At 33.9% G+C, this 18190-nt stretch overlaps 2 protein-coding genes across 2 annotated transcripts; one reads left to right on the forward strand and one right to left on the reverse strand.

Moving 5' to 3' along the window:
- Positions 1–4299: 4299 nt before the first annotated feature.
- LOC140050087 (arylsulfatase A-like) lies at positions 4300–5954 on the reverse strand. The gene is made up of 2 exons (XM_072095096.1): positions 5747–5954; positions 4300–4948 (listed from the first exon to the last, which is right to left on the reverse strand). Exons 1-2 carry the CDS (start codon positions 5872–5874, stop codon positions 4309–4311), a joined length of 768 nt encoding a protein of 255 aa, XP_071951197.1. The 5' UTR covers positions 5875–5954; the 3' UTR covers positions 4300–4308.
- A 6381-nt stretch (positions 5955–12335) lies between these two features.
- Positions 12336–17766, forward strand: LOC140049371 (arylsulfatase A-like). Its single transcript, XM_072094243.1, has 4 exons — positions 12336–12608; positions 12944–13585; positions 16148–16406; positions 17100–17766. The coding sequence occupies exons 1-4, from the start codon at positions 12388–12390 to the stop codon at positions 17544–17546; spliced, it is 1569 nt and encodes a 522-aa protein (XP_071950344.1). The 5' UTR covers positions 12336–12387; the 3' UTR covers positions 17547–17766.
- The last annotated feature ends 424 nt before the right edge of the window (positions 17767–18190 follow it).

The following is an 18190-nucleotide window of genomic DNA, read 5'->3' on the forward strand; positions in this document are numbered from 1 at the left end:
CATTTTAAGGCAATTTGCCTTTTTATTAAATGCCTCGTTATAGTCATCCTAATTTTTGATATGCTTAAAATTGCCCGAAACGTAGGCCTACTCTTATTTCATCGAATATAAATTTTGACAATTTTGAAAATTTTAAGCGCGCGTACGCAGGCGCTACATGCGCTACGCACGTAATTGTATTAATTATGAGAACCACATTTTATTTAATTGTGATTCATGCTTGTGAAGTATGATTACAAGCGCTTACGCATGCGTTACATGTGCTACGCATGTAATTGTTTTGCCATATGATGATTTATGCCCTGAAATTTATGAGTACCAAATTTTATTTAATTGTGATTCATGCTTGTGAAGATATGATTACAACCCGATTTCCTTAAATCGTGCGTAGACCACGTAATTTTTGATTGAAAACATAACCACATCGATTCCTGGTGGCCATAAGGAATATATTGTGAAAAATTGACTTAGCTAGATGAAACTGATATCAAGATAAGGCCATATACAAGTTAAGCGTGGTTCCAACTAGAACGCAACGCAACGTAACGCAGCGACGTATCGACGCAAAGTGATGTATTGCGTAATCGGAACCGACGACGCAACAGTGCTGTAAAAATCGCAGGTTTGATTTCACGCAGGCGGGGGCAAAGACGGCCATTTTCTTACGTTGCGTCGTTTGCGTTACGTGACGTCGCTAGTGGGAACCACGCTTTAGTGTTTACCGACCGACCGACCGACCGATATAGTGAGCTGTAGAGTCGCCTTGCACGCGACTAAAAACGACGATTACAATGCAGTGGGAAAGCCACTTCGCGTTTTGACCGTTAAATCGTGTAAAATCGACTTACTTCCGCATTGACGATTTTGAAGCGCCACCTATCGTTGAAAACTGAAACCACGATTTTTCGTCGCCTAGCAAATAAGTGCTGTTTTATTTTAAGCTCTCATGAATATTTAAGAACCGACCAACATTACCTATTATGGTAAAAGCATTTCCTAATAAGTATAATTGAATAACCAATCGGTTTCCTTCAAAGAAACCGAAGCTAATACAATACATTCGGCGATAGACTTGCCCCAAGTCTGTATTGTCTTTTTTTTTTTTATTTATTTGTTTTTATTTCGACCGCGATTTTTGTCTGAAAATACAGACTTGTGAAACACGTATAGAAATCGATTTGCAGACCGCAAACATCCGATAAGAATGACGTAGGTTATCATACCGTATTTGGCTATATGGGGCGGGCGGTATGTAAATATGGATTTCGAATCAACCAATGATCATTTTGTTTCAAAATGAAAAAGATCGAGACGTACGTACAGTGCTGAATGTACGATCGAGACTGTTGAAATACAAAATCGTAATGCCAAGTTGTTTTGTTTATTAATTGTTTAGTCCTTGGCCTAGGCCTCTTTCGTAGGTCCCACTCAACTCGCACGCATGACCTGCCAAATAAAACGCCAATAAAGTAGCCCTACATACCACCACCGGCACACAACAGGGCTACACCACCACACAGAACAGGACTGGGTCTGGGTGGGAATTAAATCAAAATTATCTCCGCGTAATAAATGATCCATTCAATGTTTGATTTGCGGAGAAGCTATAGCCTATCATATCAAGACGAGTTTTCATGTTCTTGGGAAAAAATCCCATCAAATGTTTACCAGACTACTAGGCATTTAAAATAATTTCTAGCCTTCAGAAACTTTCATAAATGTACCCAAGTACACATTGTCTAAACGTAACATAGCGCATGCGCATCATCTTAGTTGTTGAGTCTTTGAAATTCTGAAATATGAATATTAAAACGGTGTACGAGTGAGTAGCCAATCGCATGCAGCTGAAACTAGTCAACCGGATAATCGTATGCACCAAGAATTCTTGGTGTCAAACCACGTGACTTGTGCGTGTTTCCCCAGACGGAGTATCCAAAATCAAGTAGTATACGTATGAAACGCCATATGTGCCAAATTATTTATCTTTTTACTAATATTAAGACAAAACTCCGTCTGGAACCCAGACTAATTCGGCGACTGAAGTCGGGACTCGTGAAATTTATAAATGTGGTACGATTTGACTACTGTTTTGTTGTCCATTTTCTGAATAGTCGGAGGTGCATCCCAACAAATTAAAAAAATTATAATCAATTGTTTTATCAAGAATAATATTAGTTTAATCGAGTATGATATATTTCTATCCTGTTCAAAATTTGTTGGTGTATTCTCAGGCCTCGAAAGGTAGGTACATTTTCTAGCTGTGAGCGTGGTTTCGGCAACGCGAGACACGTGTGTCAGTATAGGCGATAGTAGCGAGACGTGTGTTGTACTGTGTTGATGCTGATCCGATAGTCGTTAAGTTGTACTGATTACGAGTATCATTGGTCCTGGCCGGCCTAGCCTGGTGATCTGATCCCCACAAAAAAATACTTTTTTTCAATCAGTATTAATATTATTATTTTATTTTTCATTTATTATTTGATTTATTAGGCTCAATAGATGCCTAGCTAGGCTACAGTAGGCCTAGCTAGAGGCTAGATTATATAAATAATAATAGCAAATACTGTAATATTAATTAATAAAATACAGCTTTTATTTCCCTTACTTTTATGTCATCATATAATATTATAATTATTATTATATACAACCAGACATTAACATTTTTTTTAAATAATATTTATTATTTTTTCTGACACTTTCAGGAATCGTTGGTGATGCAGAGTTCTTTGTCTTTGTGACTTCAAACTGAGAGTGAAGTGGATAAAAAGATGACACCGGTACCTACCGACATTGTCATACCCAAACTATAATTTAATTATTTAAAACAAAATGTTGAATTACAAATATATGTATGTTGCAGAGGATTTAGATGAATTACAATACAAATATTTATGTTGAATGCAAACCTACTACACTATACTCTGTAAATTATGTTATTGTCATGTGGTAGACCTTAAAAATTGAATATTTATTGTATGTTAGGCCTATTTTATATTTTATTAATACTGTATTAGTTTAATATTACTATTAATTTATATTATACAGTACAGTACTACTAGTTTGTACATGTTTTTACCCAAAAAAAATGAATAAATAATTTGTTATTCAATCTAATTGCTTGTTTGTTCATCAATAACAAAACAATTGTAAGTAAGTATATAACAGTTCTTGTTAGCCGGTTATTTCAGGTCATATTATTAATATTAGCTAGGCCCGACGCGCCCGATCACAACGTCACTAAGTGACTTTCCGCCCCTGGAACAATCGCTCGCTAATAGGGCTAGGCCTCGGACTCGTATAAAAGTTATTATAATATTTATGATAAATATTCCTCAACTAAAATGTATACTGTGATAAATAAACAAGTAATAATATACGTTGTATTGGAATGTATTTATTTATATGAATTCTTATACGCGGAAAATTGTAAACATCGCGTATATCGTTCGCTATAAATAAATTCATAAACACGATGACGATGTGTTTACAAAATGGCGGTTTCGCTAGTTTTCGATGGAACAAATAGTGGTACCTTTAGTTTGAATAGTCGGAGCTGCATCCCAACCACCGAATTTTGTATCTTAATATCGTATTCTGTAGATTATTAATTTTTCTAACAGGGATTTTAAATTCAGGACTGTTCAATTTTTCTAAATATTTTATTTTAACGATTTTCTAGGGTACAATTTCGGAAAAAAGACATTGGTTGATTTTGCCGTTAAATTACAGATTATCGTTTTGTTCAAATACATTTAATTTTACATGACAATATATTAAAACCATTTATGAATTTATTTCACTAACAATATTTTTCCGATAATCAGCTAAATTTACAAATATTGTGTTTTTCCAACACCCTAAAATTTAGCAATTTTGAACTAAATTAGAAAAGTAGGGCGCCCTCTCCGAGTCGAAATTTGACACGATTTGTCGACTGGCTGTCCCACTGAATGGTATGGACACATGTTAAGACTCCCCGAAGACTGAGGCTCTTGTAAAAATTTCACTAAATAAAAACGGAAAAGCGAGAAGACCAAGAGGACGATCGCAATCTACGTTGATCATGAATTTTAAAAGTATACAGAAACCATTCATCCCATGACGAGAGGCGTTACTAAATAGTTGAAAGCGTCATGCCGCAAGACGAGAGGCGTTACTAAATAGTTGAAAGCGTCATGCCGCAAGAAGAGAGGACGAAAGCATGAAGCAATTCCAGTAAGAAAGACGTATGACTAGTTTTTATCAGAAGAGTCGTTATTTCTGTATATAATTCTCTGTATCTACATCCTTTATCTCAGAATTTTAAACTTACCCATTATCTGATGTGAACAATACCAATGTATTTTCTAGGAGATCATTTTTTCTTAACTCGTCCATAACCTCACCAATCTCCCAATCGAGTTCAGCCAGCGAATCTGTATATTGTCCACCCTTTGTTTGATTCGTGGATCGTCTGCCAGCGAAATGTGGAATGTGTGGATGAAGGGATGAGTAAAAAAGAAAAAATGGTGTTTCGTTACAAGCAAATTCTTGTATCCAACTTCTGGCTGCTCTTACTTGTCGCTCTGCTAAAGTCGTCAAGTCTAGAGGTTGCTCAATTATGTCATTTTCCAGCATCAAAGGGCAAGGAACAGAATCATTCTTCATGTCGAAGTCACATTCTATATCTGGGTAAAAGCACGCACTAGAAAAACAACTTTCATGGCTGTATGGGAGTCCAAAAAAATGATCAAAGCCTTGATTTAAAGGTAGATATTCTTTGGACAGTCCAACACCTAAGTGCCATTTTCCGATGATGGCAGATTTGTAGCCTTGGGTTGCTAGCATTTCTGGAATAGTTGTCTCATTTAGTGGAAGTCCAAGAGTTGCGTCTGTTGAAAAAACTGACATTGCACTTTTATTCCAAATTCCACTACGAACTGGATAACGACCCGTCAGCAAACCAGCCCTGCAATACATTAACAAGTATCATAGGCACATTTCGTAATACATCATTCGTATGTATCACATGTGATGTTTGTATCACGGAAAGTTGTATTAAAGGGTAAGTATGTTAGTTATTATTATAGAGCGTCGCGTATGAAACACACGTTACAGTATATCATGGAATTTGCATATGATACTGGACAAATTTAGATACAGTGCCAGGAATCGACTAGAACGCCAGCGTTGTGATTATATCAATATTATATTTTATTCGTCATAAAACCTCTTTTCCATTAGCGAATATATTTGCACGAATCAAACATTCCTAAGTTATGGTTGCGTATTTGTTCATGTCACAAAAAGTATATGAAAATATTAATACGCATGTGCATTAGTGAACACATTATATTCGCGCGAATAAATTCGTCTTGTGAAAAACGGGCTTAATGGTGATGAATGGTGTTAAACCTCGTCGTGTTTTATGTACTTACATTATACACGTATGCACCTAACGTTTACCAACCAAATAATTCATGCTATAAAGTATTTTTACTAAATGATTGTCCACTACAACGTTAGTGGTTAATGTTACATAAGTGGTTGATGTTTGTTGATTGTTAATGGGTGATACAAGGCCTGGCGTACCAAATGCCGTAACATAAGGTACAAACTATTGTTACAATGATTCAATCCCAGACTATCTTTGCAGTCTCATTAAAAATGTGTTTCATTATTATATAGCGCTTAATCTTGGTTCACATGATGCAACGTAACAACGTTATCGTTCAATATTATGTTACAGTATCAAAGAATTGCCTACCTTGAAGGGCTACAGATTGGACTAGCACTGTACATTTGTGTAAACTTCAACCCCGATCTCTCCAATTCATCGATATTAGGAGTCATCGATAGCGGATTACCGTAACTTTGTAGGTCAGCGTATCCCATGTCGTCAGCAAGGAAGATTACAATATTAGGTTTCTCTGTATGACATTTACTGCTATTTAGTAGAATTAACAGTAAATATATCGACTCCATTCTCAGTTGTAACTTCATGTTACTTCATAGGAATAGGAATATAGAGAAATGTTTTTATTGTAATAATGCTGTGAATTGTAATTAATTGCTACCAGCAATACAACAATGATAATAATGAACGATTAAAGTATCTGTTTAGATTTAAATAATAACAATGACAAATTATTTATTAATAAATACTATAGATTAAATTTTCCTGGTATGCTCAACTTTTATGGTTTTACTTATTGTTATCAGACATTATACGTCTATATATAAATTATGATTAACTAGATGGTTCTCGAATACACATTAATTTCAGCGTAAAAAATGTACGTACCGCAGGACTATAGTACATTGTCGTTTACAGAAAACGAATAAAATAGACACGATGATTTATGTAAAATTAGCACCCTGGAAATTAGGCCTTGTCTTAAAAATGAGTCCATTTTTTTAATTTGAACTCATTTAAACAAACCAAATTTGTGTTTTGTATATAACATTAAAGTTGAGGGATGGGGAAGAGGATGGGAAGAACAATTTTTAAATATATTCTCTATCACTCAGTAACGAAATACTGTTTTAAATGTTTTATAGGCCTATCAATAATATACCACTAAACACAGTAAAACATTTACGATTTATAATACTTTTTTAAAACTGTTCCTGTTATAGTCGATTGAAATAGTAAAGTACATGTAACGATACACCACTACGACGTTTATATTTTTTATAATTATTAATTAATACAAACGTTGAGAAGCAACTGTCAGTAATCTACCCACAGTCACAGTAATAAATGTTCTTTGTATATTTTGTTTATATATCTAACAGTAACCACATTCACAGTAAGACAATTTCGATTCAAATGGCGACCAAAAATGGTACAGTATTTACAATATTGTCAAAGTATTGCAATACTATATAATTATATAAGTTTTATTCTCCAAGGGCCCATAAATTTACCTACTTGTGTTAAACCAAGGGCTCATAAATTTACCTACAAACTGGGAGTCTGATAGATTGGAATGTTCCATTCATCGCAAATCAATACATTTCTATAAACGTATATTAAATCTATCAAAATAGTATTTTTTAAAGAAAATCGGCCTGTCTTTAACATTATGATACTGTACTCGAGCTGTTCAACCGGTTTTCAGGTATTAAAAACAATTATCGTAGGAGGAGATAGGAAAATGCGAAGTATCCTCGTATTATTGTGTGCAGGTATTTTTCATGAGGACATCCATTAGACAGTGTATACCACGATTGAAAAACACCCCTATTTGGGGCAAATCGTTGAACCTAAATTCGTTTTAATTGTCAATAACTAATTATCTAACTACATTTAATTAGTAAACAGGGTTACATCAGGTGGTTAAAATCAGTACCGAGATTCTAACCAACTTTATATACCATGGAGTAAACATTCTAGATATAATAACGCGCGATTTACCGAATTTTGCCCTTACGTAAATTTATATATAGATTCTGACATAGGCGAGCACATTGGAAAAACTTCGGGACCAATCTCTGCCTTGGAAACCTACCTGATCTATCTGAGATGTACCACGAAATGTAAATTTGATAACATTAGTTTTCACTATGACAATATTGTTCCATATTTCTATCATAGGAAGATATTATAAAGAGTTTTACAACACAATTTCTGATTTCATCGGTAGATTTTCAAATCAATTTCAATTGTACGCGGTCAAAATAATTTCCGGGTTCACAATGAGTTTACGAGTTCACCTTGCAACTACCTGGTTTCAACTAAGTTGGCCGTTAGTTGCTATGCCATTTTAGTTTTTTTGTTTATTTTCGGATCGGACCTCGCGTGTGCAAATTAATAAAGATCAAAGTAAATATACGCCATAAGGCATCGGAATATATTGTGGGGAATAGTATTATACAACTACATAGGGGAGATCTGATGATAAGACATTTTGTTTAAAATCAAGTGAAATCGCGATAGCCGAGTTTTATTGAGTAGCTGGCAGGAATACATGTAGGCTATCTGTGTCACAATAGGACCGGTATCTCTACCTATGTTGCAAGCCGTCTAAAACGTCTTCTTGGGCCGAAACGGTCCACTCTGTAGCGGAAGTTGTTTGAAGGATGTTAAATAATGTATTAATTATTAGGATGGTATTTATTTGAAAAATACCTCCCCAACGAAACATTAATTTGAATAATAATCGACTCCACCCCCAACCCAACTATCTAATAAACGCAATTCACATTTATACACACAATGTTGTATTACATTGATAATAACACAATTATACTATTTGTACACTATACTTTAAACTGTTATTAATCATTTAAGACACTGTGACACAGAGTACGTTTAGTTTTACGAATGTCAAGCATTTTTAATGAAGGTAACCGACAGAAAACGTACAAGGAGAACGTCCTTCTAAATTCTAATAATGGCATGTGCAGAATCACATTCATGTGGTCTGCGCATGCTACCTCAATACATTTTCGTAAAATGGCGTAATATAATGATGACATAATCTATATATAAATTTACGTAAAGGCAAAATTCGGTAAATCGCGCCTTACTTTTAGAATTTTTACTCGATGGTATGTAAAGTTGGTTCGTACTTTCGGTACTGATTTTAACCACCTGATGTAACCCTCTAATTAAATTAAGTTAGATAATTAGTTATTGACGATTAAAACGAATTTAGGTTCAACGATTTGCCCCAGATAGGGGTGTTTTCCGATCGTGGTATACACTGTCTAATGGATGTCCATCTTGAAAAATACCCGCCACAAAAATGCGAGGAGGCTTCGCATTTTCCTATCTCCTCCTACGATAATTGTTTTTAATAGCTGTAAACCGGTTGAACAGCTCGAGTACAGTATCATAATGTTGAAGACAGGCCCATTTTCTTAAAAAAATACTATTTTGATATAGATTTAATATACGTTTATACAAATGTATTGATTTGCGATGAATGGAACATTCCAATCTCTTATGTCGTTCCACAAGTGTCTATTCCCTCAGGCGTCGTAAAGGAAAGTACTGTATACTCATAACAGAAATTCGATCCATTTTTTTTTTCAATCTGTGCTGCAGAGGTTGGATATAATTTTTTTTAAACGGATAATGAGCTAGCGTTTTCAGTCGCCGTAATTTAATATTTATTACCGATTAAATCGAATTTATGATTTGCCCCGAATAGAGGTGGTTTTCACAAATTGTTTAACATTATATATAAACATACGTCGTAGTGTATCGTTACATGTACTGTACTATTTCAATAGACTACGACGGTGATAGTTTCAACTCAAGTATTACATCGCAATGTTTTACTGTGTTTAGTGGTATATTATTTGTAAAACATGTTAATTAATATTTCGTTACAAAATAAAGAATATATTTAAAAATTGTTCCTCTTTGCACCCATCCTTTTCCCCATCTCTCAACCATAATGTTACATACAAAACACAAATTAAGTTTGTTTAAATTTGACTTAAACAATTGGTCTCATTTTGTGACAACTTTCTCTTTCGGAAGTAATTCCCAGTGTGCTAATTTTAGTTGAGTACATAAATCACAGTGTCTATTTAATCGTTCCTGTAAACGACATATATTATTGTCTCTGCATTATTGTACATTTGAAATCGCCAGTTTTTTAACGCTGAAATTACTGTGTATTCGAGAACCATCTGTGGGCACGACCTAGATGGTACGCGAGCGAAGCGAGCGTACCATCTAGTAATAATAATAATAATAATAACAATAATAATAACAATAATAACAATAACAATAATAATAATAATAATAATAATAATAATAATAATATTTATTCGCCAAAGTTCTAAAAAGTACGTTTTACAATTCATCTTGCCGGGAGCAAGTAATAGGCATGAGCCCAAACAGAAAACTGCTCTTACTCCATCATTATTATAAAATACAAAAATAACAAAACTAAGTAGTACAAATTAAGTAAAAACAAAACAAAGTTATAATGAGATACACAAATAAGCTGCATTGAATAAACAATATAAACAATTACAACTTAATATTTTGAGATCAAATGTTTGGTGAGTTGGGCTTTAAAGTCTGAAATTGTAGCACATTGTTTAATTGGGAAGTTGCTCCCATAATCTAGAAAAAATAACAAACGATGAATTTAAAAATGTATTGGGCTTAGCCTTCTAATGTATTAACCGCCCTTCACGCCTCTCACAGAATCACTCGAATGTATCCAGTCGATATGCACAGAATTATATTACCTCAATATAATTAAATAAGTTGATATTTTGGTCCTTTTTAAAATTTCGAAAAATGTACATGAGGTGCAGAACAACATAATCTGTTTCTGCACAGGATCAACACATAATTCAACATTTGGGCCATTTTACAAAATTTCTCCCTGTAGGCCTACATGGATTTTTTTTTAAATTGCCAAAATATCAACTTTAAAAAAATATGATATGCTATAAAATGATAAATAATTATTATATTGATATGCGCAGAACAGGTTATGTGATTCTCTATATGTCACATTATAAATATTAGATTCAGGGAAGCATGTAATAAAATTAAAAATATACCTATTACAAACAATAAGGTCTTAAATATGACGTCTAAACAATTATATAGACTCATAATAGATTCTTAATATATTACACCAACGGCACAGGTTAAGTGGGAATCCATATTTGGCAATCTGCCATAGAAAAAAATATGGGTTAAGAAAGGTTCTGTGTACTTAAGCCCATGGAATCAGGACTGGAGAAAGTCTGATCATTTTGTTGGTCTTGTGTGGGGTTCGTCTCACTTTCATGATACAATGAAAGATATTTTTTTTCTCTTTTCTTTCTAAATGTTACAGTGTTAGAAGTACTGTAGTTACAATAAATAATATTTGCTTGATCTCGTCATAAACCACATTTAATTTAAATATATAAATAACAAAATTGCTATAAAAATACGATAACAATTTAACAAAATCGTACTCTTATGAAAAGGGGTTATTGTCCTAATACGTCATTTCCGGTAGTTAGTTAACAAGGTTTTATAAATTGTCAATTCAATAAATTTTCTATTAGATCCAAGCAAAATGCACTTCGTTCGTCAACAACAACGAAAGCGACGACGACAACGAAAATGTTTTTATTTCTATTTAATTTTATTTTGGTACTTTGAAAGTACTTGAAGAATATGAAGTTTAAAAAAGGCATCTAATTTTTAGCCATAATTTATGGCCAAGAATCGTTGTGGTTATGTTTTTACGGTGCGCAATCAAACATTACGGGGTCTACGCACGATTTAACGAAATCACGTTTGTAATCATATCTTCAAAAGCATGAATCACAATTAAATAAAATTTGGTACTCATAAATTTCAGGTCATATTTCATCATATTGCAATACAATTACGCGCGCAGCGCAAATAACGCATGCGTACGTGCGCTTAAAATTGTCAAAATTTATTTTCGATGAAATTAGAGTACGTTTCAGGCAATTTTAAGCGTTTAAAAATTGCCATGAGTGCGCAGATTTTCGCACGCGCAATGTGCGCGTTAAACCTTATTATGCAATTTTTTGTCCGATTTCTGTTTTACAACATTTCTTTAATAATATCATTAAGAATCTCCATGTAGGGCTTTCTCTTTCCAGCCCTTGGTTTTCTCCTCTTACCACCTCTTCTGATAATCTATAAGAGTTCCTTTTTCATCTAACACCTTCTCCTCTATAGCAAATTGCAGCATCCACTGCAGTATTTTTCGGTTGGTCGGATGGTTGGTCGGTCGGTTGGTTGGTCGGTAAACACTAACTCAAATTTGAGCAAGCGACTGCAGCCTTGATATAATTGATTTTAAAGAATTATTTATGATTTACCAGTTCTTTTAAATTGTTCTCTTCTTCCTTAAATTGAAGTAGTAGACATAAAGCACTGTCCTTGGTACTCCATGTGTACATTGTAACGGTTCCAAATAAGATTTATCAATACAAACACGTTTTCATCTTTAGATAAATATAATAAAAAAAATTCAATCGACCCAACACAAATTTCTTACAAATGATAGAGTGGTAAACTGTATCAAACGGTATGCTTCTTTAATAATGAGATACATCGCATATTGTAAGGTTACTGTGTAAATATTCATATTTGAATATGAGTGCTGAAATAACTGGGTAGGTAAGAGACCTTGTAGTAATTATTCTTTTCATATACCTCTAACCTAGCATGCTACTAAATTTATATTTCGTTAACATATAGTATAGGTCTACCAGCTAAGGCCTAAGTATATATAAACACATCAGCCATAGAACAATATTATTATACATAACTTTAATAATTCATTTATCTTTGATAACTAAAATTCATTTTGGTAGCATCAGTATTGTAAATAGTATTTCACGAGTTGGAAACAAAATCTGTATTGAGATTTCCAGTAGTAGGCTACATGGAAAAAAATGTTGACTACAACAATACTATGCCTACTCACTCTAGAATACAGTGTAGCTTATACAGATAAACCTAATGTTGTAATCTTTCTTGCTGACGACATGGGATACGCTGACCTACAAAGTTACGGTAATCCGCTATCGATGACTCCAAATATAGATAAATTGGAGAGATCGGGGTTGAAGTTTACACAAATGTACAGTGCTAGTCCATTATGTAGCGCTTCAAGGTAAGAATTAACAGAAACATTAGGCCCTAGCAATTTAAGTGTAAATAAGTTTTTGTACAACACTGTGTATCTTGTTTTGAGAAAACATTCATGTGAGTCAATATGCAAGTTTGCCCATATTGTATAGAATTATGCAGTAGTACGATTATGTGAGCTATTTAGGCTAATCTGTCCGTTGTTATGTGTTTTATTTTTCAACTAGTATCCTGTAATCAAGTCTTTGTATCCCACAATAATATAATCGAATTTCGATCAAATACTGATTCAAATAAGAATGTTAATTAATTATTCCAATATATCCTTCAATTTGTAATGTCTATAGTATTAAATAATAGGGCTGGACTACTAACTGGGCGTTATCCTGTTCGCACTGGAGTTTGGAACACCGATCCGGATGGCGTTGCCGTCTTTACGCCAAAATCTATTCTTGGACTACCATTAAACGAGACAACTATTCCTGAAATGCTAGCCACCCAAGGCTACAAATCTGCCATCATCGGAAAATGGCACTTAGGTGTTGGACTGTCCAAACAATATCTACCTTTAAATCAAGGCTTTGATCATTTTTTTGGACTCCCATACAGCCATGAAAGTTGTTTTTGTAGTCCGTGCTTTTACCCAGATATAGAATGTGACTTCGACATGTACAATGCTTCTTTTCCTTGCCCTTTGATGCTGGAAAATGACATAATTGAGCAACCTCTAGACTTGACAACTTTAGCCGAGCGACAAGTAAGAGCAGCCAGAAGTTGGATACAAGAATTTGCTTGTAACGAAACGCCATTTTTTCTTTATTATTCATCCCTTCATCCACATATTCCACAATTCGCGGGCAGACGATACATAAATCAAACAAAGGGCGGTAAATATACAGATTCACTGGCTGAACTCGATTGGGAGATTGGCGAGGTGATGGACGAGTTAAGAAAAAATGATCTCATAAAAAACACATTGGTATTGTTCACATCAGATAATGGGTAAGACGATTTGTTATTTGTTATTTTCTGTAGTTAAAGACCGGTTTGCACTGAACATTATGAACCAAAGTTCTCTGTGTTAATAAATAAATCGAAGTTCATTAACGATTAAGTGTTAACCCTTCGATTCACATTTTTCTGGGCGTAAATATATCCATACATGTTCCAATTGTTTATTTATAAGACTCCAATCTGAAACATCACGTGATTGCGGGGCGCCCTCGCAATCATCTTTTGACAGCGTGAGCATCTCATCCTCTTCACCTCACGCTGTCAACAGATTACCACGAATAATTTTTACTTTTACATTTTACCAGTTCCTTTTATCCTCCTACACTGATAGGATTTGTGTCAACACACAATATACTTTGACTGGAATTTATCTCACACCTTATCTTACCCCCATTTTTCGAATTTTCGTACTTTATTGTAATTATGTTGTCTGGTTGTGTCTTAGGCCACTAATCAGAAACATATGCATTTAACTCAATACTAAAACAGTTATTTAAAAATAATAGATCTGCCACCTTTTTGGCGAACCCTTAAAATGGAAAAAGATGCCCTAATATGGTATTTACTGTGTTGATGTTTTGGTGTATCATCACTACAGTAAATATACTGTGTGTATCTTAAATATAAAATAACTGTAATTTAGCCCTTACTTAAAAGAAAAATCCAGAGGAAATGCAGTCGTAGAAATATGTTGACTCAAAAAATCAAAAGGCTGTGCTCATATCCAAGTTATTTGGAAAATCTCGCCATCCTTATTTGTCAAGAGAAGTTATTGTTAACATAATCAAAATGTTTTATACTGTAGTAGTATTGTGCAAGCTAACTCGCATTCTAGATATCACAATTTTATTTTAAAAATTACTACTACAACTTTGATTTAAAAATAAACTTGCACCGATGACAGTTGTATTACTATGGACAAAGACCTGTTTCAAACTGGCAAACTGGTGGAAGTCGGACTCCCTTAGCAATTTTAGCTTGATTCAATCGGTTTACAAGTAAATCAATATAGTCATGTCGAAAAACGTAATTGATAGGATACTAAATAATTATAAACTATATTGTAATTACAATTCCGGCCTTGTTTAATTCACCTAATAATAATTGTACGTGTCTACAGTAGGCCTATATCCAAAAAAATTACACGATTTATACGAATTAACTTGGGTTTACTAGTAAGTTACTGTGTTTTAGGATTGATTACTACCTCAGCCTCACCATGGTTGGGACCGCCCAGCACCAAAAAATCTGAGTACCAGATTATCTTCAGAAGGTTAAAAATAGACCACGGCGTAACGTTTAAAAAAGAATGGTGTTTATGTAAGGCTTATTTCTTATTTCAAGGGAGGATTTTAGGAGAATCGTACATGGAAAATTAAAAATATCTCCTGGTAAAGTAGACATGGGTTCCCGTTTATTACGCATACTGTGTAGTGTAGCCTACAAAGTTACGTGCGAAGATAACAATTACATTCCTCTATAGGATTGATGGTTCCTGTACAAAAGAATTATTTTAAAAAGATGTGTTGTATCATCAAGGTTATTACAACGCCGGCCTTGCTTAATTCACCTAATAATAATTGTTTTGAACAATTTTAGAATTGCACTCTCACTTTAATCAATGTTGCCCATCCAGATGAACTTGTGTGTTTAGGCAATTGTTTAGAACATCAGCCCAAACACAACCAGTTTAACATGTTCTTCCAGTCTAAAGCAGTTAATTATTTCTTTCACAGCATTGCCGTAGTGGTAATGTTAACACCAATATTAATGTCAACGCGGTAAAATGTCATATACCTGTAGGTCCAAATCTGTTATTTTTAAATAACTCTTAGAATTAATGCATATTAAACATGGATAGAAAGTAGTACTTCATCATTTTCCATTACTTTCGTGTTTCTACGATCTATAGTTTAAGAGTTCTGAGGAATCTGACTTTTTCTGAGGTTAAATGTCAAATTTAAATGGCCTTAAATTTTAAAAGTTGCGAATTTTCGATTTTATGCTTCTAACCAAATTTGAAGTATCCAGCCGTTTTTTGTGACCATATTTAATGAGGGTGATCCATCCAGCAATTGCTGATCATTAGGGACCCTCAGAAAGAGGTTCACAAGACAAACATATACACAAGATCTACATAAACAAAGTCTTATTACAAGTCTTTGGGAGTGGAGTTGTAATTTTGTCCTTAGAAAAAATCCTGACATGTGACGGGACTTGAACCCGGGACCCTTGGAGTGGTAGCCAAGCATCATAACCACCAAGCCTCCACTCCGCTCCAAAACCTCAGCGGGACTTGAACCAGCGAACTGTGAGAAGCTGGATACATAACCATTACACCAAACTCTCATCCACATTACACTAAAATCTCATTTGAAAGCTAAGGAACCCCACTAATATGAAACGGGCATCAGTATCATCATTGTTGTACTCGCACTATAAGTTGAAGTTTCGAATTTGATCAGTTATATTTATTTATTTTTATTTTTTAAAAAACACGCTTTTTATGTATTCATTTATTATGTTGAACACTCCATTTCGTTTCCACAGGCCTGATAAGTACTCACACACACAGGGAGGGTTTTCAGGATCAATGAGATGTGGAAAGTTTTGCACATTTGATGGTGGATCACGTGTACCCGCAGTTGCGTCATGGCCTGGTCATATCAAACAAGGTGTTTCAATGGAGCTTCTAAGTCATCTAGATATTTGGCCGACTTTAAGAAGATTAAGTGGTACTCCCATGGATTATTTCGACATTATTCTTGATGGCTATGATATTAGTGATGTTTTATTCAACGGTGTAAAGGTGAGGTTAATCATCGCGAAATAACTTATTCTCCATGGTTTACGCTATATTTTACTAAATATAAAATACGTAGATACGCTTTATCAGAAAATCGCATTTATCCCTTTCTTATTGTAATAATTCTCATAATATAATCATAAATAATAATATTGGGATAATGTCACTGAAACTGTTTCACATTAAAAGAGCGAATTTTCACTCTTTAAAATGTGGTTAAAATTGTATGATGATATCGTTTTAGCGCTTCTAAAATCTTTAACAAGAGTAAGGCTAACCCTTTAATACTGTTCCTCCTCCACGAAACATCATTAAGGATGTGATCAACATTATTTTACATTAAGAAAGATTTCAAAAACCTAGCAGTTCTGACTGGAAGAGTAAAAGTATTAATATTTTTTTATAACTATCGCTTTCAGGTTTTAGATAAACAGAACGTAAACGCACTTAAATGGATTTCAGTATTGAATTATTTATTTTATAATGTGAATTGTGTTTCTCTTTTCATTGTAAATATAAATTTTGAATTTTACTATGTTTTTAATAATATATATATATACATTTTTTTAAACCAAAAATTCGGGCTGCATGTTTGTTTTATAAACCTGAATAAATAAATACATTTTTGTTAAATGTACAGTATATATTGGGTCTTCGTAATTAAAATATGCTATGTTTACGTATTATATTTCACAGAGTCCACGAGAATCTCTTTTGTATTACAACTACATGCCCGACCCAGAGACAGGACCTTATGCGATTCGAAACAACCGTTTCAAAGCACTTTTTATTACAGAAAATATATTCGGAACCGATCCAAATGATTTGGACCCAATGTGCCGGTCTGGTAATGCCACTGAAATTCATGAACGACCACTTATTTATGATCTACTTGTTGATCCAGAAGAAAGATTTGACATTGCGAGCAACTCGGCATTGGTGACTGAAATGATGGTTAAATTGATGAACAAAGAATCAAAAGTCTTATTTGGACCAAGTGTTTTAGCTCAAGTAAATTCAACAGTAAAACTGTGTTGTTTATCAAGTTGTGAACCATTTCCAGAATGTTGTCAGTGTCCTTCTATTTATAGCTTAGATTTATTCCCTATCCAAAATGTATGCAGAGAAGGAAGAAAAGAGTAACGTTTCTTTAATACTTCTCCATTGCATTGCAGTGATCCCGAACAATAAGTAACTCAAATCATAGACAAAATACCGTATGTGTTTTGCTCATGCCCACAGGATACGTGTATTAAACAGTATACCGTAAACGATGTCCATTTCGTGCATGTTTAGTAAATCAAATAACCAGAAATTTATACACATTTCATTTTTTCCTAATGATATTAAAGTAAGACTTGCAATAAAGGATTATCGGAATTCCATAGCTTTTGACCAGTAAACGAAATACAAAAACGTGTGTTATATAAATGTTTTGGCTTGGTTCTAACGTAAGTGTATTGCATGTATTATACAGATATTGACTGCTTAGAGGTTAAATATAAGATTTGATATCCCCGAGGGAATGATATTAAGTTCATGGAAATATATATTCCCCGGGAACTTAATATCATTCCCGAGGGGATGTCAAATCTTATATTTAACCGATATAAAAGGCAATATCTGTTATATTATATAGCCAAGAACAAGTCTGCTGGGTTGGGTGAAGCTAGGCTAGGCCTCCTATAGTATTTGTATTGTACTGTATTTAAACAAGCCTGCCTAGACACCTTACCTTGCGATAATAATATACAGATAATTACTAATTAATGATTCCTTGGCAATAA

This window comes from Antedon mediterranea, chromosome 5 (genome assembly GCF_964355755.1).
Source record: "Antedon mediterranea chromosome 5, ecAntMedi1.1, whole genome shotgun sequence".
NCBI classification, from domain to species: domain Eukaryota; kingdom Metazoa; phylum Echinodermata; class Crinoidea; order Comatulida; family Antedonidae; genus Antedon; species Antedon mediterranea.